General features: G+C 40.3%; 1 protein-coding gene across 2 annotated transcripts in view; it reads left to right on the forward strand.

Moving 5' to 3' along the window:
* NOS1AP (nitric oxide synthase 1 (neuronal) adaptor protein) overlaps positions 1-26,063 on the forward strand; it is a 523,739-nt gene that overhangs the window by 405,689 nt on the left and 91,987 nt on the right. The window contains exon 4 of one of the 2 annotated variants that reach the window (XM_006887361.1): positions 11,623-11,696. In XM_006887361.1, the coding sequence (XP_006887423.1) occupies positions 11,623-11,696 (74 nt within the window). The remainder of the gene's footprint in view (positions 1-11,622; positions 11,697-26,063) is intronic. The other variant, XM_006887362.1, reaches the window with a different exon arrangement.

Here is a 26,063-nt window from a genome sequence, read left to right on the forward strand (position 1 = left end):
AGGGGCAGCGCAGAAGGGAAAGGCCCCCTATGAGGTGGATTGATTCAGTGACTGGGGTAATCAGGATGGGTGTATCGGAGATGGTACGATTGGCACAGGACAGAGCAGAGGTTAGGGATGTTGTACATAGGGTCGCTATGAGTCACAAGCGACTCGATGGCACATAACGGCAACAAAAACATTTAATCGATATATTGAACAAATAATCTGTGAAGCTAGACTCTGAAGAGGAATGTAGCGTTAGGATTGGAGGAAGATTCATCAACAACCTACGTTACGCAGATGACACAACCTTGTTTGCTGAAAATGAGAGGACCTAAACACTTGTAGCAGAAATCAGGGACTACAGCCTTTTATATGGATTACATCTCTACATCAAGAAAAACAAAGGTTCTTAACACTGGGCCAATAGGCAACGTCATGATAGTTGGGGAAAGGATTGAAACTATCAGTGATTTCTTTGGTACCCGAAGCTGAGAGAGAGAGAGAGAGAGAGAGAGAGAGAGAGAGAGGTATTGAGAGACTGAGGTTGTTTTGGGCAAATCTGTTGTCAGGGACCTCTCCAAAATATTGATGAGTAATGATGTGGGTTTGAAGACCAAGGTGTACCTGGTTCAGGTTAGGATCTGTTCCATCACCTACTGTTCATCTGAGAGCTGGACTGTGAGTAATGGTGACAGAAGAACTGATGACTTTGAGTTGTGGTGTTGTAGAAGAGTACTGAATATTCCATGGGCTGCCAAAAGAAGAAACAGTTAGGTCTTGGAAAAATTGCATCCAGAGTGCTCTTTGGAACAAGGGTACAAAGATGACACAGCCTTGTTGCTCACACTGTGGACATGTTGCTAGGGGAGGCTGCTCCTTGGGAAAGGGGTATCATGGGTGGAAAGATGGAGGATCAGCGAAGGAGAGGAATGAGGTGGAGTGCCACAATGACTAACTACAGCAATGAGCTCAAGTGTATCAAAGGTGATAGAAGAGACACAGGAGACTACAGGATTGAGGTTTGTTGTTCATAGGGTCACTAGAAGATGTACTCAACTCAGCAGCACCAGCAACACACGCGTACACACACACACTGAAACAGATAAACATGACTTTCCTATATGTTACCTTTTAACTATATGTGTCTAAAACCTCTAAGATGCAGATAACAAGGCTGGATTAAATACTTGTGGGACAAAATGGAGAGGAATCTTGGAAAAACAAAAGTAGCTGTCAAACTGATCCATGTCTGATTCTGAAGGAAGGAAATAGGGAAGGAAGGCAGGAAAGCTGGGCAGAAGTGTCCCAGACTTCATATTGTAGCCTGAGGAAGATTTGGCAAAGCTGTCAGGGACTGTTAAAGCCATAGCTGGCTGTCAGAGGTTTCCTGAATTAGATCCTGCTCAGTTATTGGCTGACAGCAGCCCTTGGAAGCCCGGCCTCTGTACAAATGCAGAGATGGATTTCAGAGTATATAGCACTTGGGGCCCTTAGTTAGTTGTTGTTGTTGTTGTTTGTGTACCATCAAGTTGGAACTAAACCATAGATGACCCTCCAGTGAGTTTTCAGAGGCAGTAAATTGCATGGCAAGAGATTTCCCATCATTCTTCTTCAGAGCAACTGGTGGATATGAACCCTGTACCTTTGTGTTGGCAGTGTAAATCGGGTATGTTCTTGAGGCCATATTTCCTTTCTTTCTCCAGAACAGAGGAGCCACAGTATGAGTCAGAGCCTTCAGCCATTTAAAACTACTTTCTATATCTCTCTGAAGGTGGCTCTGGTAGTGTCGTGCATAAGGAGTTGTGCTGTCAACTTCAAAACACAAGTTGTTCTAATCTATCACCTACTCCACAGAGTAAGAGGGCAGTCTTCTATGCAATTTACAGCCTCTTAAAGCCTGCTGGTGGGTCAACTATGAGTTGACTCCTACTTGATGACGATGAGCAATAACAGAATATCTCACTGAATTTTTAATCGCCTTAGAGGAAGAGGAGAAAGAGACCTATTGGGGGCATGGTGCTGAAAGAGGCTACTCCTTGGAAAAGGACTTCATGCTGGGAAAGGTAGAGGGTCAACAAACAGGAGGAAGACCTTCAACAAAATGGATTGATGTAGTGACTGCAGCAGTGGGCTCACGTGTGTCAGACAGGATGAGAATGGCACAGGATAGGACAGGGTTCAGGTGTGTTGTTTATAGGGTTGCTATGAGTTATAGTCAATTCAATGGCACCAAACAGCAATAACAACAGTAAATCCTGTTTCAGAAGCCTACTATTAAAGGAATTGATGATGCCAGATGTGTCCTTAGTAGGCATGAAGGGAACAAATAAATAAGTGGAAGAAGTTACACATAGAAACATTCAGCGTTGGAATATGGAATATTGCTAGACAGTTCTCTGCCTCTTCCACCAGGCTCTCTCTCCTCAACTCATTTTCTCTCCCCAGATACTTTATATTTCTGGAGCTAATGAGGAGCCAGAGCCGTGTCTCACTGGGTATTTAATTAATTGGCCTCGCCACTATCGCTGCTGGTACTGCTCATCCTCTCACTTGTGCAGTGGGAGCCGTGCCTGCACCTGGCCTGGAGGCTGGAGGAAGCTGCAGGCCAGTCCCACTCAGGCCTGCTGGTCCCCTGGGGCTCTGAGCAGTAAGTAAGGCTTCGAAAAGGACTCTGCTTTCCCCCTGGAGGAATGTGAAGAGGGGCTGACAGTTTTAGTCACTTTTCCCTGCTTTCCCCTCCTCCTCTCCTTCTCTCATCTGGGCTTGAAATGTCTTCATTTCCTGGCATACCACAGCGACACAGCCAATTCAGGACAGCGGGTGACAAAACTGAAATTTTCCACACACAGTAACCAAGACTTTACGTCCTTATTTGCAATCATTAAAGAAAAAATTGGCTTCGAGTACAGTTTGGAGCTATAAGAGGTTTTTTGAAGATGATTAAACCGAATTTGACTGTAGTTACTGTTCAATAATACATTCTTTATCCAATAGTTGAGGCCAGCTTTGATTTATAATGCTGTGAAGCTGAGGCATTAATTTTGGTTCTTCCCTTCTCCCCCATCATTCCTTTAAATGAGACTATAAAACAATTTTTCCTAATTTTTTTCTTAAAAGACTATGTCCATTTAGAAATGTGGAGAGGGAGGTGTTTCTACTTTTTCTTTTTTAGTTTAAAATTTTTGCATAGTAGGGAATATATGGAGAAATTATTATGGACCAAAAAGAGAAGTGTCATCAAATTGTTCCTGGGCTTATGACATGAAGTAGATAAAGTTGGGTGAAGTGTATAAAGCAGAGCCCTCTTCTGAGTAAAGCCATTTGCCATATTGTATTGCCTTTGAATTATACTGAAGTGGTAGAATCAGAGAGCTTCATTCTAGTCTTCATTCAGCTACTAAGTGATATGACCCTCTTGAGTTACAGTACTCTTCAGACTCTTATGTGGAAAATAGTGCGGATGCGTAGTATATTGTGAGTCAGAGGGGCCAAGAACTTTCATTCAAAGTTCTTACAATTTGGGTGATTGGACTAAAATACTCCAACCGTATGCATTCTTAGGCTCTTGAATATCCATGGTTCTTAGGGTTGTTATGGGCCCTACAGTCAGCTTACTCTCCTTTTGTGTAATCCTACACCCAATAGAGACAGAAACACTGCACAGTTCTACTATCTTCAAAATCTCTGCTGTACATAACAGTCATTGTTACGATCACTGTCAACTCATGTCATTGAGAATCTTCCTCTTTTTCAGCGTAGTGCCCCTCTCGATATACCGAACCCTCCTGATAGTGTACCCAAAGTATGAAATATAAAGAGTCATCATCAGTGCTTCTGAGGAACATTCCCAGCTAACTGTGTCTCTTCCAAGGCATGTTTGTTCATCTTGAGTAATCCTTCATTCTTCTTTATTTGTTGTCCAGCTTTCGCATGTGTATAAAGCAGTTGAAAGTAGCACAGCTTGGACTAGGTACACTTTAGTCTTCAAAGTGATACCTTGCTCTTCAGCATTTTTTTCTTGAAATTTTATTATTATTATTACTATTCATTTCCATGAACATATACAGAGATTTTGGAATTCCATTCATTCATTGTTGAACTTTTCTCCCCACCCACCCCACCCCCACCCCCAGTTCGCTCCTCAGTATTTTAAAGAGACCTTTGCAGTACTGCTGTCCATTGCAGTATGTCTTTTGATTCCTGTTGTTTTCTTTTTATTGTAGTTCAAGGGAAAGTTTACGATAGAAATTAATTTTCATTGAGTCATTCATAAGCATTTTGTCCTATAACATTAATTTCCGTGAAATTACACTTTCCCTACTTCCTCCTTGTAATTCTGATTTCTATTAATCCTTATATCCCTCCTTTATCTTCCCAACTACCTGGACAACTGACTGGAAGAGATCCATATTTATTCTTATCTCAAAAATGTTGACCCTACAAAGTGTGGAAATTCTCAAACAATGTCACCAATATCACACACAATCAAAATCCTGCTGAAGATTATCCAAAAGCGACTGGAACAGCACATTGACAGCAAACTACCAGAAATATAAGATGACTTTAGAAGAGGTCGTGGCACTAGAAACATTGTTGGCAATGTCAGATGGGTCTTGGCTGAAAGCAGAGAGTAGCAAAGGAATGTATATCTGTGATTAATTGACTGTGCAAAGACATTAGACTGTGTGGATCACAACAAATTGTGGCTAACCTTGAAAAGGGTGGGAATCCCAGAACACTTGATTGTGCTTATGCAAAAACCTATACTTGGACCAGGAGGAAGTCATCAAAACAGAGCAAGGAAACACTACATGGTTCAGAAACAGAAAGGGAGTAGGTCAGGGATGCATCCTGTCTCCATATCTTTTTCAGCCTGTTTATGGAACAGATTATTCAAGAGGCTGGGGTTTTTGAAGAGGAATGTGGCATCAGGATTGGAGGAAAACTCAACAACCTGTGTTATGCAGATGACACAACCTTGCTTGCCAAAACTGAGGAAGACCTGATGTGTTTGCTGCAGAAGGTCAAGGACTGTAGTCTTCAATAAGATTTGAAGTTCAACATCAAGAAGACAGATATTTGAAACATGGGGCCAATTGGCCGCACCATGATGGACGGAGAAGAGATTGAGGTTGTTAAAAATTAAAGCTTACTCCAGTCCACAATCAACACACTTGGCACCAGCAGTCAGGAAATCAAAAGGCGAATTGCATTGGAGAAATCTGCTGTCAGGAACCTTAGGTGCTGGAGAGCAATAATGTCAGTCTAGAGACTAAGGTGCACCTGATCCAGGCCATAGTCTTCATAATTACTTGTTTTGCATCAAAGAGCTGGACAGTGACTAAGAATAATAGAAGAAGAAGCAATGCCTTTAAGCCATGCTAGAGAAGAATATTGAACACACCATGGACTGCCAAGAGAACAAACTTGGAGAGAGTGAAATCCGGTATCTCCTAGGAGGCTAGGATTTTGAGGCTCTATCTCACATACTTTGGGCACATGGCAAAGAGGGATCAGTCTTTGGAGAAGGACATCATCCTTGGAAGGGTGGACGGACAGTGTAGCAGAGGAAGACCTGGGATGAGATGGACTGCTACAGTAATTGGGGCAATGGAGGTAGGTGTGTAATTGAGAGTAAGACTGGCTCAGGACAGAGCAGGGTTCAGAGGTATTTTACATAGGGTTACTATGAGCCACAGGTGACTTGATGGCACATTAAAAACAACAACAACAACAACAACAATGACATTATCTATTTATTAATCTTTATTTCTCTCTCCCTTCCTCCTCTCATTCCTGACAACTGTCCAAGAATGATTCTTTGTGTAAACCTTTCCTTTGTTTTGTATAATAATGGTCTTATACAATATTTGTCCTTTTGTGACTGAATTATTTCACTGAACATAATGTGTTCTAGATTCATCCGTGTTATATGCTTCTGGGATTCTCTATTGATTGTCAGTGTTCCCTGATACTTCATTGTGTAAATGTACCGTAGTTTCTTTATCCTTTTATTTTTGATGTTGATTTTTTTGGGGGGCGGGGGTGTTTCCATATCTCTGCTCTTGTAAAAAAATGCTTCCACGGAAGTGGGTGTGCATATATCTATTTGTATCATAAAGATTACTTTTTTAGGATATATAGTTAGCGTGGGATTACTGAGTCAAATGCTGTTTCTATTTCCAACTTTCTAAGGAAGTGCCAAACTGCCTTCCATTGTGTTTGCACCATTTTACATTCCCATCAGCAGTGCATGAGAGTTCTAATATCTTCATTATAAGATGTCTTCATTAGACATTGCTATGATAGGATGAATAGGAACTGGTACTTGATGCATCTGCAGACTTTAGCATTTCAGTAAATTTGAGTGCAAGATATGTGGTAAATCATTAGCACTATCTACTATTATTGGGAACTCGGTCTTCGTTGTAGGGAACAGGATAAACTTTGATAAGAGCAGACATAACAGCATAGATTTGTAACATTTCATCATAGAGCTCAACTCTAGAGCAGTTTTATCCCAGCCCCTTAGTGATTCTTGACCTTTCTCATGTTCAGTCAAATGCTCCTGAGCCAAATCAGTCATGGTCAAGGTAGCAATGTTTCATTCATCACATGCACACAGCACCAACCAAATCATCTGTACTCAGAATACTCTTTGGAGCTGCTTTCCACTGACCCTCATGAAAGGTCAGTGGATTTGCAGTTTCTTTGAGTTCTGTGGCCTCTCAGGTACATTCAATCATTTACACCCCTCCCATCTTTGAAAATAAAACCAAAGATAGACTTTTGAATAAAAACATGAAAACCAGAGGATCTATTCTATTCCCTCAGAAGGAGAATAGCCTCAGTGGTTACCTCCTGAAGTGTTTAACTCACAGTGGTCATTTAGGGATTAATGGTTGATGGTGGGCCTTGACCAAGGGTGGTGGATAATAGAATGACGGTCAGTTGACACTTTTTAGAATGTCAGGGATCCTCCTGAGACTGCTGGGAGGTACATAGTAGGAGAAGTGGGGAGGGGGGATTTCTCTGGTTAGAGATCTGAGTTTCACCTTTCTTTAGTAGGACCTTATTTTAGATTCCTGCAGCTTTCATTGTTAGGATCACATGAAAATGGCCTGAAGTGGTTGTGAAAACTCCATATTTTTAGGCCTTACATTAAACCAGAAATCCAAACTAGTTGCCTCTGAATTGATTCTGCATCATAAAATCCCTCCCTCTGGTGTCTTGAGGCTGGAAATCTTAATGGGAGAAGACTGCCTATCTTTCTGCCTTGGACACCAGGTGACTTTGGACTGCTGGTCTTTTTTAGTAGCGGAACATTTAACACCCTCCACCACCTGAGCCCCTTAGTTCCTGATCGTAGACTTGTTGAATTAGTGTATCAGAAGAGTGTACACCAGTACACTACATCTGTAGTTTTAACCAACACAAGAATGGATGATCTTTGTGGTGATGGAACTGCTCTGTGTCTTGGCTGTATAAATGTCAATATTCTGTTGTACTGTATTTTTGCAAGATATTATTGTGAAAGGAAACTGAGTAAAGGGCACATGAGATCACTCCGTAGTATTTCTACCAATTTCTTGTGAGTTTATTATTACATCAAAATTTAAAATTTTATTTAAAAAAATATACAAATACACAAAAGCCCCTGGGGTGATTTCAATGTGAGTCAAACATGCCATCCATTGAACCTCTTTCTCTTGCAAGATTAATGGTATCATTACATTTATGCGCTTGTATAGTTAGGTTGTCTGACAAGTCAATTATCTGACTTTCTGAAAGAACACCTTATTTCTTTAGGGTTGGCTCTTTTACTCTATGAGTTTGAAGTATGGTAGATAGCCTAATAATGATTATATTTTTGTTTGTTTGTTTGTTTTAGATTTTTTTTCAATAATATGATAGTGCTTATGTTGTTCAGTGCCATTGAGTTGATTCTGACTCATAGCCATCTGAGGAACAACGCATCTGACCCTTGCTCTGTCCTGCACCATCTCAGGATCTCGGTCATGCTAAAGCCCATTGTTGTTGTCATTGTGTCAGCCCACTTCACTGATGATCTTTCTCTGACCTTCCACTTTCCCAACATAATGTCTTTCTCCAAGGACTAGCCCCTCCTGACCTCATGCCCAAAGTATTTGAGACAAACCTTACTTGCCTCTGCGGAGCACTCTAATTTGCATGTACCCTAAGAAAGAGTTGTTCTTCCACTAGTCCATGGAATAGTCAGTAGTCTAAATTCATAGGCATCAGTGATTCTTCTGTCTTCCTTATTCACTGCCCACTTTCAGGTGCGAAGGAAGCAACTGAAAAGACCATGACTTGGATCAGGATCACTTAGTCTTTAAACTGACATCACTGCTGTTTAGCACTTTGGAGAGGTCCTTGGCAGCTTGACTGCTGCTATCATGGGTGTTGATTGTGGACCCAAGTAAAATGAAATCATTCAATCTTTTCTCTGTCAATTATGATATTACTGTCGGCCAAGTAATGAGGATTTTTTGTTTAGCAAACAGATTGTGTATAAGGGATGGAGAAAGGGTATAATCCTGCTGTACATTGTTCTAGATTTTAAATCATGTAGTATACACTTGTTTGTTCTACTTCTCCTCGGTCCATGCATACATTTCACATGAACACAGTGTTCTGGGATTCCCATTCTTAGTGTTAGCCATCATTTGTTATGATCCATTCAGTCAAATGTCTTTGCATAGTCAATGAAATAGAAGTAAACCTCTTTCTAGTATTCACTGCTTACAATAGAGTTGTGGTGTTGGTGAATTTCCTAAAGAGGTGATATGGAATCCTACATCCAGCCATTTGCAACAACTGCCATTTCTCTAAGGCTCTCTCTGCTTTTGCATATGCTTTTTCCTATGTCTGGAAACTTTGCCCACCTGATCGTTAAACGTTTCTTGATGTCCCTCAACTCGGCTGATGCCTCTGCCCTCTATTTCTTCACTGTGTTTTATAATTTCAATGCTGTTGAGTGTTATTTTCACTAGATACACAGAACTGTGTGGATGCAGGGACTTTGTCTGCATCCCCTCTACCAATGCAGCACCCAGCAGCAGATTGACTTCATAAATATTAACAGGATTTAATTAACATTTCAGGCTGACCATGTGATCATGACTGTAGATGTGACTTTAATATTTAGGTAATAAAAACTTTACACCATAATACAATCATATTTCAAACATATTGTTGTATATTTTTATTTAAAGAACTCTTGTGTTGAATGATATGTTTTGGGCTTAACATATTGGCCCAGGTATCTGGACTTCGAAAAAGTCTTGTTTCTTCAACTGGATTATCAGTATAAATGTGTACCAGTAAAGTTGTGAGGTGATGAAAAATGTTATAATCAATTGTTTTTGTTAAGTGTAGTATTATGACCATACCACGGGAAAGAATAGTAGAATATACCATGGTCAAAGCCTAGATGAATGATGAGTCCAGTTCAGAGTGCCAGAGTACATTCTCTAAAATGTCTAGCTAGAGAGAAATTTGTCTTCAGGAAATGACTCATGAGGTTGTGGAGACTGGCAAGCTCTAAATCTGTGGGTTAGATGTCAATCTAGAGATTTCTCCTGACTCACTTTGTAGCTGCAATTATTGATGAGTCCAACATCAGCAGGTTTAATGACAGGCCGCTGACTCACAGGCAGTACAGCAAGCCATGGGCTCAAGTGCTGAGAACTTGAGATCAGATGGTAAGGAGCTAGATGCAGGATCCTGAGGGAGCCAAAAAGCTAGAGAACTTCTCCGAGAATGTCTGTAAGGACTCATCTAGGCCACACCCCTGTGCAACACCCTTTCACTGACTGGCTGCTCTTCATGGCCTATCTTGTCATGGGGATGACTGCCAAAGGACCATGTAGCTACCAAACCAGAGAAACTTAGCCTAGGAGGTTGATACATGGCTCTATCACAGGGAAATATCAGAAAGTGTAGAAGGTATAAAGAATATCAGCCAGGGTAGTGATTAGCCCAGGAAGCTTCTCAGGTGAGGCATGTTTTTAAAAATCTCAGATTATTTGTTGCTGTGAAGCTGAACTCTGTGACACTGAGGAGTCAAATGCAATAATGGTTACCCATGGTGGACAGTGTTTGGTGGAGCTCCCTGATTAAAATAAGCTTGGAAGCAGGAGTGGCATCCGCTTCCGTAATAGCTTGCCTCTGGAAACCCTATGAACCTGGAGAAAGGACGACAGTTATACAAGTGCCCAGGACTTTCGTTCATAGGGTCACTATGAGTCACCTATGACTAGATGGCATTTAACAACAACAACAAGATCATTTATTGTAAAGAAAGAAGTCTGATTTTGTTTCATTAATTTATCTGAAGGAGTCTCATGAAAGGCATTATTATATTAGTATAATTAGTCTATTTGTTCACTGTTGCTCCAAATGGGCCATTTAAATATTAAAGTCATAGAGGAAATGAGTCACAATTAGAAGAAGGCATTTAAAAAAATTGACGACTTAATTGTAGGAAAAGCTTTGTATGTATAACAACAAAAATGTATTTTGAGTGTTTACAGACTAGTCTAAAATCCACTTAAAAACTCAAGAAATTAAAATGGGGTTGGGTGGTGTGTGCATGTTTCTTCTTAATTTCACCCTGTGGTGTCATCATGGGAAATCATTCTATTAACCCAAAGGGCTTGCCTCTCTTATGGTTCAAATCCACCAGTAGCTCTATGGAAGAAAGATGGGCAGTCCCCTCCCAGGTGATTTATAGCCTAGGCAGCCCAACAGAGGGTCAGCTATGCGTTGGTTCCAATTCAATGGCAATGGATTTGAGTTTTGAATTTCACCCTGGAGGTATAGATATAGATCCCCCCACTGATAGTCCCTGATGGAGGCCTGAGAGTCTCTAAACCCTAGTGACCACCTTGTACATTATCTTTGACAAATCCACATACCTAAAAATATTCATTAAATGAAGAACAGTCCTCCCCAAATGACCAGGACAGCACTGTCACTGTGACAGAGGCCTGTGAAGTCAAGCAGGACTCTTGGTCCCTGTATCTGTGGGTTGGACCTGAGTCCAACACTTCACACTGAGGTGATGTGTTCTTTTTCAGTTATCTGGTGACTCAAGTACTGCTCTTGTCCCTTCTTCTTCCCTCCCAACTCCTGATAAATTAGGTTCACAGCCAGAATAAATAATGAATAAATAACCACTTATGTGTAAGTCCACCCACCAGGCTTGAGTGGAGCATTGCGGTTTTAAGGGAAAGAGAATGGGTGAGACCCATGTCAGGAACATTCACAGTCTCGCCTCTTTTTCCCCTTTCCCCCTCAATTTTCTCACTCTTCTGTAAGGATGTATAATCTTTGTTTTCTTGTGATTTCTCCATGAAATTCTGATTTAGAGGTTTAGCTATCGTCCCCATGGGTCAGCGCCCTAGAGAGATACCCTTCTAAAGTGCTTGAAGGAAACTGATCAGACCAGACACTTGACATTTTCCACTTGTCCTTTTTGAGTAATCAACTCAGGGCCCCTTAGCGAGAAAAAGTCAGGCCAAAAGCAAAATGCATGTGTTTGCATAAGCATTAGTAGCTCAGCGTGTGCCCTGGTTCTGTAGTTAAGGACAAGCCTAACTTATTCATTTACAGCTTCTTTTCTTGCAGAAAAAGGAGTGGACGTGGGATGAGAGCAAGATGCTGGTGATGCAGGACCCCATCTACAGGTAAGAATCCCAAGAGCCCTCTGCAGACCCCCCAGCTCTGTGATCCAGAGGACCACTGAGCTCCAGGGTCCACCTGTCATCCTCTGGAGCTGTCTGTCTAGCTGGAGGATCCATGACAAATTCCAATAGATATTTACTTCATTTCCCTTTTTGAGACCTGTTGTTTCTTTAAATGTAAGTATAAGAAGCAATACTGCCTTATCATAAACATTAAATTATTCATGTCCTGTTGAATTGAACTCTCTAAAGAAGAAGTTATTTGAGATTTCTGCTTGGTATTTAATCCACGTCTCTCCATTGTAATTTGAGACACTTCCATGTTGTGCTAGTTTTGTCCTGACTAGACTTCCATAATTGCCAATATTTTTATCACAATGAGAGAATTAAGTGCTTTCATCATTCTATCCTCACATTTTTCATAGTTATCTATTCCACCTTCCTGCCTCTTCAGATATTGAGCGCAAATAAGAAAGTTAAAATCTTCTGGGAAAGCAGAAAGCTGCAAATTTAATCTCCAGAAATTATGTTCACAATGAGACTGGTGTGATTGCTGAAGAGATGAGATGACTAGAACCCGTGTATATGCCCTTGGACAGAGGAACGTCTGATGGTGGTCCACAAAGAGCTAGCCCCCTCCCCAGCTGTGAATCCTCAGTGACTCCAGGCAGGTCTTGGATTTGCTGACCAATTCCCACTGCCCACCTCCCACCTTCATGTTTCCTTTATAGGGAGAATGAGTGTTAACTCTTCTCTTGGAATTATGGAGACCTAGATTTTAGGTAGGGAGCTCTGATGGCCTAGTGGTAAAAATTTGTGCTGCAATCCTGAAAGCATGAGGTTCACATCCTCCAGGTGGTCCGTGGAAGGAGGATGAGCAAGCTCCTTCTGTGTGATTATTGCCCCTGAAAAACCACTGGAAGATCAGCTATGAGTCAGTTCTGACCCAGTGGTACACAACAACAAGATTTAGGGTTCTTTATTTATTTGTTTCCTTTCAAACGATTTCTATACCTTTGTTGGCAAACATGGAGGTGGATAGGAACTCAGCTGTGGAGTTGACAGCATGGTGGCCTGGCCTTCTTGTCAAAGAACAGATGCTTATGAAGTAGAATGTTCATCCATCCAGCCGTCCATCCAGAACATTCATGCTAGGAATTGAAGTAGGTAATTTGACGGATTATTGAAATGATATTTCATACTCAGCCTTCTCATTTATTTGCTATGCATCAGGAAGTTGGACAATGACTAGGGGTGCTAGAAAGAGAATTGATACCTTTGAGCTGTGGTGTTTGAGAAGAGTATTGAATATACCATAGACTGCTAGGAGAACAAACAGGTTTGTCCTAGAGAGAGTGAAACAAGGCTGCTCCTTGGAGTCAAGGATTCTGAAGCTTCATCTGACATACTTTGGACGTGTTGCAGGGAGGAACTAGTCCTTGGAGAGGGACATCATGCTTGGGAGGGTGGAGGGACAGCACAAGAGAGGAAAACCCTGGATGAAATGGATTGATTCAGTGACTGGGGTAATGGGCATAGGTGTTTCAGAGACAATAAATTTGGCTCACATAGGTTTGCTATGATTCACAAGCAACTCGACGGCACATACCAACAGCCACAATTTATACTCCCTATTCTCAGGGAGTTTTTAATCTAATAGATAAATAGAGTCCTGAATAAATCATAATATGTTTGACATAACTCATTTCTTCCTTTATGTCTTTGTCTTAATTTATATGTATCTTGAAGCAATTTTGTTGAAGTGTGTTATAGTTGCTTTTGTAAAAACACCTGATTTTTCCCCCCAGACTGAGATTCATGAGGGGAAGAACTGTATCATATCTTACATTACTTTTCAACTGTTAATCCAAAGCAATCATCCTTCAACCCATCACACCTTTATTAAGCAGTTCATATGGGCCAGACACCAACATGGTATTAAAGATACAAGGCGAGTTAGGATATAGTTTTAGTCTAATAGAGAAACTGGTCCTTGGAGAAGGACATCATGCTTGGAAAGGTAGAGGAACAGCTCAGGAGAGGAAGACCCCAGATGAGATGGAATGATAAATTAACTGGGGCATTGGGGGGTAGGTGTGTCAGAGTCAGACCGACTCAGGACAGGCAGGATTCAGAGCTGTTGTACATAGGGCCGCTGGGAGTCCCTGGTAACTCGACAGCACATAATAACAACAACAATGTAAGTAAATGATGATACAGTGATTCTCAGGAAGAAACCATTACTTTCTACTTGGAGTGATGAGATGAGAAAGGGAAGAGATTATGAAACAGCTAGACTTGAAATCCCTACCAAGTGCTTTATTTTTAAGGAAGATTTTCCTGGGAGAGGTTTTTGTTATTGTGTTTGTTTGGTTGGGTTGTGGGTTTGGTTTTGATTGATGTTAAGGGGGTATTTTGCAATGGCATGATGTACATAAATTATAAACCTTCTTGTGGGTACAAGGAGGCTTAGTGCCACACTAGGTTAACTGCTGAGCTGCTCACTGGAGGGTTGGTGGTTCAAACCTTCCAGCCACTCTTTGAAAGACGGATGGGACATTCTGCTCCTGAGAGACTCCAGCCATGGACTCTCTATGGAGGACATTCTGCTCTGTCTTACAGGATTGTCATGAGTCCTTGTAAGTTCTTTAGTAGTGAATATCTGGTGGGATTTCTGTATCTTATCATTTGCCTGTGACTCAGTTCTCACTCATGAGTGCAGTTGCTTCCTAGGGTTTTCAGGATGATGATCAGTTAGAGGTGGGTCTTCAGGGCTTTATTCTGAGGTAGTTCTCGGTGGATGTGCACTCCCAAATACATGGCTAATACCCCATTGCTTAATTGCTTACTTCATCCTGGGATTCTCTTGCTGTGGATTCTGGTCACAAATTTGAGGCTTGACTTCTTCTTCCTATAATAAAAGGCTTTCTCCTTAATTTTTACATTTCCCAAACACACTGTTTATTTTACTTGCCTGATTTTTAACCACCTTATTGAGGTGTAAGTGAGATACCACAGAAGGTTATAATTTGGTATAACCTTTCCATGAAACCGTGCTTCAATCAAGATGATGAACATGGGTATTTTTCACCCCCCATTGTAATCTCTTTCATCCCATATTCTCACCTCCAATCTCCAACCATCCAAGAGTATCTTTTATATTACAGTAACTAGTCTGAATTTTATAGAATGTTGTATAAATAGAATCTAACAGGCATTATCTTCCTGATTTCTAACCTCAGAAAAGCTTCCAGAGGGTCAGCTATGAGTCAGTTCTGACTCAAGAGCAGTGAGTGAATAAGCAAATGAGTGAGTTAGAATCAGACAGCACATACTTTTTTCCTAGCTTCTTTCACTCAGGGTTATTATTTTCAAATTTCTTCCTTGCCATTGTATAAAACAGTAATTCACCCTTTTCACTAATGAGTGATATTTCATGACTATGAACAAGCCAGGTTGTTTGATCTTTACATGGTGATGGACATTTTCATGTTTTCAAATTGGAGGCTGTTACAGTTAAAGCTTCTGTGACTGTTTTAGAAAATATAATTGAAAACAAATTCCCTGCCAACCTAAAAAACTTTTCTACAAAGTAGAAATGATAAAAAATGATATTATTATTGAGTGAATTTTAGACATATGATACCCTTTACAGGCAACCCACTCATGTTGTTATTATTATGTATTTTCAAGTAAGAACCAACTCATAGCTGACCCTGCAGTGGCTTTTCAAAGGAAATACGTTGCACAGGAAGAGATTGCCCATCTTTCTCCTGCAAAGCAACTGGTGAATTCAAACCATATGCCTTCAAGTTGTCAATGCAGCTCCTTACCTCTAGGCCCCAGAGCTCCTTCAGCTTCCAGAGCTCCCTGAATCCACCGAAGAGATTGCAAAAGGCACACAAAACTCATCCTTCTATGTGTAGCCAGACAGATGCAATTCCTTTTACACATGATCTCAAGATAAGTTACAACAAGCTTGACAATAAGAAAGCTTAACACCATTTTCCAGAAATTAGTTCAACTTAACTCAATGCCATCAAGTTGCTTCCAACTCACAGCAGCCCTCTGAGACTGTGAATCTTAACAGGAAGATACTGCCTGTCTTTCTTCTGCATAAATGCTGGTGGATTTGAGCAGTGCAACATGCTGTGCACTAAGTCGTTGTTCATTGCCGTGGAGTCAGAATGGACTCATAGCTGAACCTCTAGTGGATTTTCAGAGGCAGTAAATTGCACAAGAGAGGACTGCTCCTCTTCCTCCCACAGAGCAGCTGGTGCTTAGCTTTGGGTTGACCAGAGCTCCCGGGTCTAAGCAGTGCATCCTAAAGTCACATGATAATAGAGGTAGCCATTTCTGTTTTCTAATTGTCATTCTCTTACTCAGGTGACCTAGTGCTCAGAAGTTGTACTGCCAACCATAAGTAACACTTGTCCCCCCCCCAAACCAGGTGTTAGCTTCCTTGATGATGACATTTCAAAGCTCCCAGGTCCTTGAGAGAGATTTGACTTTTTAATTATATACATATGCATGCATATAGCTGTGGCCTAGTGACTTGAGAGTTGCCCCACCAGTGCAAAGCCAGGTAGTTCTAATCTGTCAGCTGATCTGAGGGGAAAAGATGGACAATCTCCTCCTGAGCCATTTACAATCTGAAAATCTGTTAGAGGGTCAGCTATGAGTTGGTTACAACTCAACAGAAAGGAATTGAGGAGTGAGGGCTGTATGTGTTTGTGTCTCTTTATATGTCAAAGAGGTCAATGTTTTCTTAAGAGAAAAAACTCTAAATGTGGGAGGAATCTTTGCTTTTCTTCTTCCACCCCCTTTTATTTTTTTATTTGCACCTCTCAAAAAAACCCCAAACTCATTATTGTTGAGTAAGAGGTGACTCACAGCTAAGCCTTCATCAGATTTTTGGAGACTGTAAATCATGCAGGAGATTGCCCATCGTTCTTTCTGGAAGCTGTTCAAAGCTGAGTAGGCACCGACTTGTGGGCACAACAGCTGTGACTATAGGGAGCTCTTGTGGCCTTGTTCTTAGGGTACTGCACTGCTAACCTGGAGGCAGAGCTGCTCTGATGGCTGGAATCCAGCTGCTCTGTAGGAGAGAGATAGGCAGCCTCCTTCAGGGTGATTTATAGCCTTTGAAAACCTGCTATGATCAGGAGTCAGTTCTGACTCACTGTCAGTGAGTAATGTGGGGGCTCTGGAGATGGAGTACCTAATGAGTCACATGCTACTAACCCAAAAGCTGTGTGTCTCTGGAGACTAGAATCCACCCACAGCCCATGGAGAAAGATGGGTAGTCTCCTCCCTTTGCAGTTCGCAGCATCAGAAAACTCATTAGAGGGTCGCTCTGAGTTAGAGTGTACCTAATGGTAGTGGGTTTGAAATTTTTTTGAATGAGATTGAGCTCTTGTCAACTTATTTGTTATTTATATATCTTTTTAAAAATGATCTGTTTGGGGAAGGAGATTAAGCAAAAGGAACTTGAGTCTTTATAATTTTTCAATTTTATTTTCACTTCTATTTTTTAAATATATTTTTTCTGCTTAAATTATTGTGTAAGGGGTTGATGACATGGTTAATTAATTAGTAATTAATTAATAATAATTAATAGATCAATAATAATTGCTATTTTAAAGCAGAATGCCTATGAATGAGTACCTGAAAAACCAATATGATTTGTAAACATTCATTCAAGTAAAAAAACCCTATTGTGATAAAAAAAAAATATATCAAGAAGCTTGTGATTTTCATCATATTTTATGTGACTCTCACTTCTTTCCTTGGTTTTTTTGTGGAAGAGTGATATGTTTTTGTTTTGTTGTATCTCTTTTAAATGATTCTTGTCATTAGGCATTCTTGAGTCAACCCCTGACCCATGATGACCCTGGGCACAAAGACAGGTGGCTGCCTCTGAATTTTTAGGGTTTGTATCAGGCGAGAAGTTAAATCTGGTCCAGTTTTGGTAAAAAAAAATTATTATCATTATTATTTTTTTAAATGCAACATTTGTCTAAGAACATATTGCATTTAAATAATAATAATGATTTTTTATGATGATGATGATAATGATGGCAGTGCCCCTTAAATGGGGCATATATGACCTCTGATCAAACTTTCACATTCCAGGTCTTACTGAAGGGAGAAAAATTCAATTGTTTCATGTTTTGGAGGTTATTTCTCTTGGTCTCTAATCCTCTGTGTCCCTAAAACTTTGTTTTCTTCATGCTTCAAAAATCTTAGAGTTATTATTGTGAATCACATTAAATAAATAGTATGTCTTGAGCCAGGCATTTAAGGCTCACGCCTGCATTTTAAGTGAACATTCATAAAAAAAAAAAAAGAAAAAGATGAAGGAATTTCAGAGAGTGAAGAGATTTCAAGGATTGAACTTAATTAATTTCTTTTACAGATAATCAGCTAAAATCCAAAGGTTAAGTTGCTCATTTTCATTTTTATAACTAGTGAAAATCAAATCTATCTTGGTAATAAGCAATTCTCTTAAGTCTCCAGTATCTGAAAAAAAAATCTTTTTAGAAGGGAAGGGAGAAAAAGAAAATACCAAAATGTTTTTCATTTTAAAATGATTCTTTTTCACTTGCTAAAACCAAAACCTTACACAGTGAGCACTCTGGTTGTGCATGTTTGGTGCTAGAAGCCTATTTCCAAACTATCAAAATTAAGCAACATTTATGAACAAATGAATGAACATTTTTAGTCTCTTAAATATATTTTCTCCCAATGTATGAAATTGAGGAACTTGGATCTTTTTTTGCAATTGTGTTATGTTCCAGTTCATCATCAAAGAGAACATTTATCATGATAATATGGTAACATTTACAAATGAGCTTCCCTAGGGCACAATTAATTTTCTGCCCTTAAGGAGCCACATTGATTTGATTCAGTAACACTGTTGAAACATAACTGTTGATGCCTTTTATGAAACACTACACCACTGAAGCATCCACTTTAGAGGAACTCTTCAGTGGGAAAATGCATTCTTCCTATTCAAAAGAAGGAGCTATAGTGGCATAGAAGTCAGAGCATTCAGCTATTAAGCAAAAGGTCAGTAGTTCAAACCCACCGGCTTCACCATAGCAGAAAGATAAAGCTTGCTTCCATAAGGATTCAGAGATTGGGAAACTCCATGGGACAAATCTACTTTGTCCATAGTGTTGCTATGAGTCAGAACCCACTCAGGAAGGACCTTTTTCCACAGTCACTGTAAAGTTTATGTTTTTTATTAAGTCAGACTAAGTTAAGTCTTTCATATCTCTCACACAGAATAGCAGAATCATGCAATTTTAAGAGATCTAAAGCACGACAGTAAGCCATGGTCTAGTTTCCCCTCTATTACAGGATGTCTTCTCTGTTTCTGAAATGATTGCTACATTATGCATGTAATGAGCATAATGAGTGAGCTACATTAAGTGCAAGCGGATATCGTTGTTTATGTCATTGTTGTCCGTGTATCCCAGTTCTGTCCTCTGGAATCACTAACGATGTTCTTTCTCTTTCCTCTTAGTTAAACAGCCCCAGTTCCTAATACTATTCTACTTTATAATGACTTCCTTGTTACAGAATGTAATATTTCCTCTTACAATGTGTTAAAATTTAACACAGTGTTTCAGATATGGACTTATCAATGTAAAATGTGGAAACATAATTTCACTCCTGTGATAAGGGTCTTTATATTAATTTTAAAGAGTTAGGTAATCCTATCAGTATTTTATTTGTTTGATAAACTGTGTTAGTTCCTAGGCATGGTGGACTTGTAGTTCATATGTCCTCAGGGTGTTTATGGTAATTGCTTTTAATCACAGTTTCACTTCTTTTTCATTTCTGTGGTGCTTGCTTTAATTTTAGCCTAAATACAGTACATGGAGCAGTGTTCAGTTTTATAGAATTCATTTGAGTCCACTCATTTAGAATGTCTTAAATAGGGTTCAGTTGAGGAAGCGGGGCAACTATGAATATCATGGAATAAAGGATCTGTTACAGAAATCCCCAGGTTGTACAAATGGTTAGGGCCTTAAGCTGTGAACCAGAAGGTCAGAGGTTGGAGTCTGCCTGCAGGCACCTCAGGAGAAAACTCTGGGGACCTACTTCAAAACAGTCAACCATTGAGAACCTGTAGAACACAGTTCTTCTCTATCACACATCAAGTCAGAATGAATCGAGATTGAATTGACAACAACTTAAAACAAGGAGGGGGTGAACCTATATAATTGAGAGAGATTAGAATAAAAATGTTTTTTTAAAAAATCAGATAACTACTACATTGTCATTGTCATCAAGACAGGGTCGTACTCGTACAATAACAGACACTTAGATGAGTGGAGTAGAATTGAGAATCCAGAAATCAGCCCATCTACCTATGGTCAACTGATTTTTGACAAGGAGATGGAATCAATCAAGTGGGGAAACAACAGCCTTTTTAACAAATGGTGCTGGCAAAATTGGAAAACTACCTGCAGAAAACTCAAGCAAGATCCCCACCTCACTCCATACACAAAAACCAACTATAGGTGAATCATGGACTTAGGACTAAACCCAAGGACTATAAACTTCATTAAAGAAAAGCTTTGAAAAACCCTAGACGTCCTAATCCACCACCTAAACAGTCTTCCAAGCATCCTGAAGGATAAAATAGATGAATGGAACCTTCTAAGAATCAAATACTTATGCACAAAAACAAAAGAAAAAAATATCCAAAAACTTCTCCAATAGGGTAAAAAGGGAAGCCACAGATTGGGGAAAAAATATTTGGTAATGACATGTCAGACAAGGGACTTATATTTAGAATTTATAAAATACTTGTGTACCACAATAAGATAAAGGTAATTAATCCAATTGAAAAATGGGCACAGGATATGAACAGACACTTCACCAAAGAAGACATTCAGATGGCCAACAAGCACAGGATGAAATGTTCAAAATCCCTAGCTCTAATAGAGATACAAATCAAAACAACTATGGGATATTATCTCACCCCAGTAAGAATAGCAAATTTAACAGAACAGCAAACATCAAATGCTGGCAAGGTTGCGGAGAAACTGGAACTCTTATTAACTGTTCATGGGAGTATAAAATGGTGCAACCACTATGGAAGGCTGTATGGCGCTTTCTCAAAAAGTTGCAAATAGAAATACCATTTGACCCAGCAATTCCACTACTGGGAATTTACCCTAAAGAAACCATAACCACCATCCAAGAAGATAATATCACACTCATGTTTATTGTAGCTTTGTTCGCAATAGCAAAAAGCTGGAAACAACCCAAGGTGCCCATCAACAAATGAATGGATTGAGAAGCTCTGGTATAGTCACACAGTGGAATACTATGCAGCACTGAAAAACAAGGAACTCATGAAATATTATGCAACATGGATGACCATAGAGAACATTATGATGAGTGAAATATCTCAGTCAAGGACAAATATGCATAGGGCCACTGTTGTAAAACAGGGCTGACACTGGGTTGAGGGAAGACAGAGGAGAAGGGGAGAAATGACGTATACTGCATTGAAACAGATGAGGGAGAGAACTGTTTAAAAGGGATATATGATTGGGTATTATTGTCATGATTGGTATTATTGTCGTGACAGGAGTCCAGAATGAAGGCTGCATAGTGGAGTGGACTTGGGGAGAGGGATTGCATAGCAATGAAATAATTTTTCTTCTCCTTTTCAAGGAGAAGAGTGAATTGGTGGGGGGTGGTTGGGCAGGGAGAAACATGCAACGATAAATAACTGAAAACCCTAAGTCTCTGTAAACTTCCATTAAAATTAATTTTTAAAAAATCAGAAAAATAAAAATCATTAATCAGCACATATGTCTCATATACTTCGGGCGTGTTGCCAGGAGGGACTCATCCTTGAAAAGGGGCACCATTCTTGGGAGAGTGGAGTGACAGTACAAGGGAGGAAGACCCCAGATGAGACAGAGTGACTCAGTAACTGGGGTAATGGGGGTAGATGTGTCAGAGACAATGAGGTTGGCTCAAGGTAGAGCAGGGTTCAGAGCTGTTGTACGTTGGGTCTTTAGGAGTTGCAGGTGACTCGACAGCACATAACGGCAACAACGAACATCATAAGGCAGGGTTTGCAGGAAGGTTGAGATACTCATGTGCTGCAGTAGAACTGCAAAGGGAACAGCCTTAGACACCTGTGGAAGGTTGTTAGCTCTCTATGTTACTACCTCTGAGTCTGCAGTGAAGCTTCTGACAGTGGGCCTGGGCTTTCCAGTCAGAGTTGACAGCTGTGAAGGAAAGCTGGCTGCAGAGAACAGAAGAGTGAATGTAAATCCATTGTTTTTCACCTCAAATCAGTGATGGCCTTTGTAGCATAAGTGTTCTGCTTCACCTTCACCTCCCATGTATAACCCTCCCCTGGAGCTCTGGGGAAAGGGATTACTGAGATTTGTCATCTGCCTAAGCTGATAACACAATGCAAGACATTACACCAGCCACCATAACAGGCTAACTGGTCCAACCAGTTTCCTATTAAATATAATTTTAACAGAAAGAATCATTTCATCCACATCACTAATAAGAAACTGAATAGAAGAGTCCTAGGCCTGGAAGAAGAAGACTTTATGATTTTCATCCTTTTTTTGTTATATATTTCATATCCTTAATATACACATTCTACTCTTTCAGAAATATTTAAAGGGTTTGTTTTTTTAAATTTTTTTGCTTAATGTGAAAAAAAAACACACTTAAATAAACAACAAACTTTTGGAGCACTTATAACATTATAAAGTACCTCTGTGTTTCTAAATTTACATTCTTACTATTTTGCTATCTCTATTTTTTTCTTATTGGACGCTGGTAGAACGAACATGTTTGACTAAATCAGTCTTTGGGAGATTAATGTTCCTTGATAGCAGGAGTCAGTCTGACAAGCAGGGGGAAATGTTTAACCAGAAGTGAATTAATCTGACCTGAAGTTTTCAGGAGCCAGACTGGAAGTAATTCTCTAGTCTTGAGTTTGAATGATCAAAACTGATTGAGTCTCATAGGGGCTTTTCAGGGTCTAGAAATAGCATTCATTAACAGCCTAGAGGGTGGAGGGGAAAAAACCAAACCAAAGCACAAGTTTTGTCACATTGATTCCGAATCATAATGGCTATGTGGGACAAAGAAGTCCCATAGGGTTTCCAAGGCTGTGAATCTGGGAGCAGACTCCCTCATCTTTGTCTTTTGAAGTAGCTGGTGGATTTGAACTACCAACTTTTTGGTGAACAGTCTAATACTTATTGGACTTATTGGTGAGTACTCCACCAGGGCTCCTTCAAGTTGGTGGAGCCACTGGGAAGTAGGAGACGTAGTTTCACTTTTGACACTTTTCACAGATGGGTGATTTGATTGTGAGCAGTTCATCAATAAATTATTAAAGGGCACCTGAGGAAGGGCGCAAGAGATACTTGAATAGACGGTATGTGTTGAATGTACACTATTAGTGCTGTATTATGCTAGGCACTGGGGAAAAGAGATGTACATCAGCTTGGATCCAATCAGGAGACACAAATTACACAGACTTAAATACTCAAGACCAAAACCCATTGGCATCAAATTGATTCTGACTCACAGTGCCCAGCAGGAAAGAGCAGAACTGGCCTTTGGGTTTCTGAGAGTGTAAATCTTTACAGAAGCAGAGGGTCACATCTTTCCCCTGCAGTATGGCTCATGGGTTCGAACTTTGCAGTTGAATGCCCTAACTACAGCATTATCAGAGCTCCTGCATACTGAAATATGAGAAGTTTAATGTAAAGAACTATTAGGCTGTAATAAAAGAATATCTTCCAGATATAAGAGAACTCTTACAGGTACTCTAGCATTTAAGGACAATGCCCAAGATTGGACAAACTTGGAAGACAGACCCATCCCCAAAAGCTGGAGTTCAGAATTTATCACCAGAATTGTAATTGCATCCACTGTGAGACAAGTCTGCTGGGCTGACCAGGCCAGGCCTGGTTTCCAGTCCCTCTAGAATCTGAGGTACAGGTGAGCTTCAGCTAGTGGGTAGATATGCAGAATTGAGTGTCACTGTGGACAGCAAGTCTAGAAGTCTGTGAGAATGTGACTACCAAACCAGGTAGGGTTGTGAGAACCCCACGGGGCCTTGTTTTGTGAGCACATGGCTCAGTGAGAGTGTCACCAGATGTCCTTACACCTATACCACTAACCAGCTGGCAGCAACTGGAACCAGCAAAAGAAGCATCTTTCTCTTACACAGCCCTTCCCATCTACAGAGAAAGCTTAACATGGTGCTTAGTGTAATGAGAATTCTTTAAGGCATTCAATCTGTTATCATGGGGCATATATTTAAAGATACATTTGGAGCTAAGTAGCCATGAATTGATTGTTGACCCAAGTGATGGACAGAATGTAGTCCCTGTTTTCAAACAATCTATTGTTGTTGTTAGATGCAATCAGGTTAAATACAACTCATAGTGACCCTGTGAACAACAGATCTGAACCCTGTCCTTTCCTGTGCCATCTCTCACGCACGCAAACCCTTTGCTGCAGTCAGTGTCAATCCACCCGGTTGAGGCCCTCCCCCTCTCCTTCACCGTTCCACCACCTTCCAAAGCATGATGTCCCTCTCCAAGGAATAGCCTCTCTTAGCAACATGCACAAAGCATGTGAGATGAAGCTTTAATCATCTTTGACTCCAAAGGGCACTCAGAATTTGACATATGAAGGTTCAGCTCTCAACTGCGAAGGTTGGTGGTTTGAACCCCCGAGAGGCTCTGTGTGGCAGCAGATATGTCAGTTAGCTTCCACAAGGATTAGAGCTCTGTCCTGTAGGATCAGTATGAGTCAGAATCCATGCAATGACTATAGGTTTTGGGGAGTTTTCTATACCCTCTTAATACTAACAACAACCTTTGTGTAGTAGAATCTATCATTAAGATGGAGAATCTGTCCTTAAGATGGAGAGACAGGCAGCACATAGTAAGTGGTTGGAAGACTGTCAGGATCTTAGAAATTTTTTTTTCTCTTTCTGTTTTAGCAGTCAGCTTAGTGTCTTTTTTTTTTTTAAATAATCCCACTTATGGGTGTTCCCACATGTTTCATTTTTATCATGATCTCGTCACATCTAACAGTGAATAAGGCAGACCAAAGACGAATCAATGCCTGTGAATTGTGGTGCTGGAGAAGAGTACTGAATAGCCATCCCCTGGACTGACAAAAGAACAAATAAGCCTGTCTGAGAGGAAGTACAACCAGGTGGATTCCTTGGAGGCAACAATGGTGAAACTTCATCCCACGTATTGTGAGCATGTTATCAGGAACTGTCAGGCCTTGAGAAATACATCATGCTTAAAAAAGTAAAATGTTAGCAAAGGAGAGGAAGACTCAGCAAGATGGATTGGCACATGTCTGCAACAGTGAACCTGAGGATGACAGAGTGTGAGGGTGGTACAGGACTGTGTCAGTCTGTTATTTATAAGATCACTCCAGTTCATAACTGACAGAACAGCACCAGCAACAACAACAATAATAGCATATCATAATCTGAAAAAGTCGTATATTTCAAGACAAAGTCATTCTTTTCTATCTTGGTGTGTGATAAACTTTCCCTGTGACATTTGGGGATCTTTAGGAGGAGGTCAGGGTACCTTGTGTAATACGATTCCCTTAACTCTGGTGGCTCAGTGGCAAGAAGCTGTGCTGCAATCCCAAAGGCAAGCAGTTCAAGGCCACCAGCAGCTCCTCAGGAGAAAGTTGGGCAGTCTCCTCCTGTGCAATATACTGCCTCTGAAAACCCACCAGAGGGTCAGCTATGGGTTGGTTCCAACTCTTAACAATAATTAATAATAAAGAGTTCCAATGATTAAAGCCAAAATTAAAGAACAATGGGTATCCTTGCATTCAAGAGTTGCATCAAATTACAAGCAAGGCAAATAAAATGAACTAGTTTCCTTGACTATTGACTCAAGTAATGGAGTCATAGAGGACTGTTGTGAAAGATAATATTCAAGGGGAGAAAATGTGTTGCCAACAAAGGAATGCATTTAGACTGATAGCGAAAATGGAAGATAATGAGTTAACTTTGAGATCATGGTAAGTCAAGTGTGATTCAAGTGCGGAAGCTTGGAAAGTATTTCTTAAATACCTTCTCATTATGGAAGTAAGGCAGAATAAATTGCAGTCAGCTTTTGTAAAACTTGGAGATAAATGTAAAGAGCATTCATCCTTAAAAGAGATAAGTGTGAGTCGTTAAGATCAAGGCATGTAAAGACACAAGAGACCACAAAAAAGAGGGGTTGATGAGGTGGGACAGATGATAACCTCTGCAGGAGCTCCTTCAATAGAGAGGCAGGAATGGGGCTTGACAGTTCCTTGGTAGTAAAA

This window comes from Elephantulus edwardii, unplaced genomic scaffold (assembly GCF_000299155.1).
Source record: "Elephantulus edwardii isolate Elephantulus edwardi_28Jun2011 unplaced genomic scaffold, EleEdw1.0 scaffold00057, whole genome shotgun sequence".
Lineage (NCBI taxonomy): Eukaryota > Metazoa > Chordata > Mammalia > Macroscelidea > Macroscelididae > Elephantulus > Elephantulus edwardii.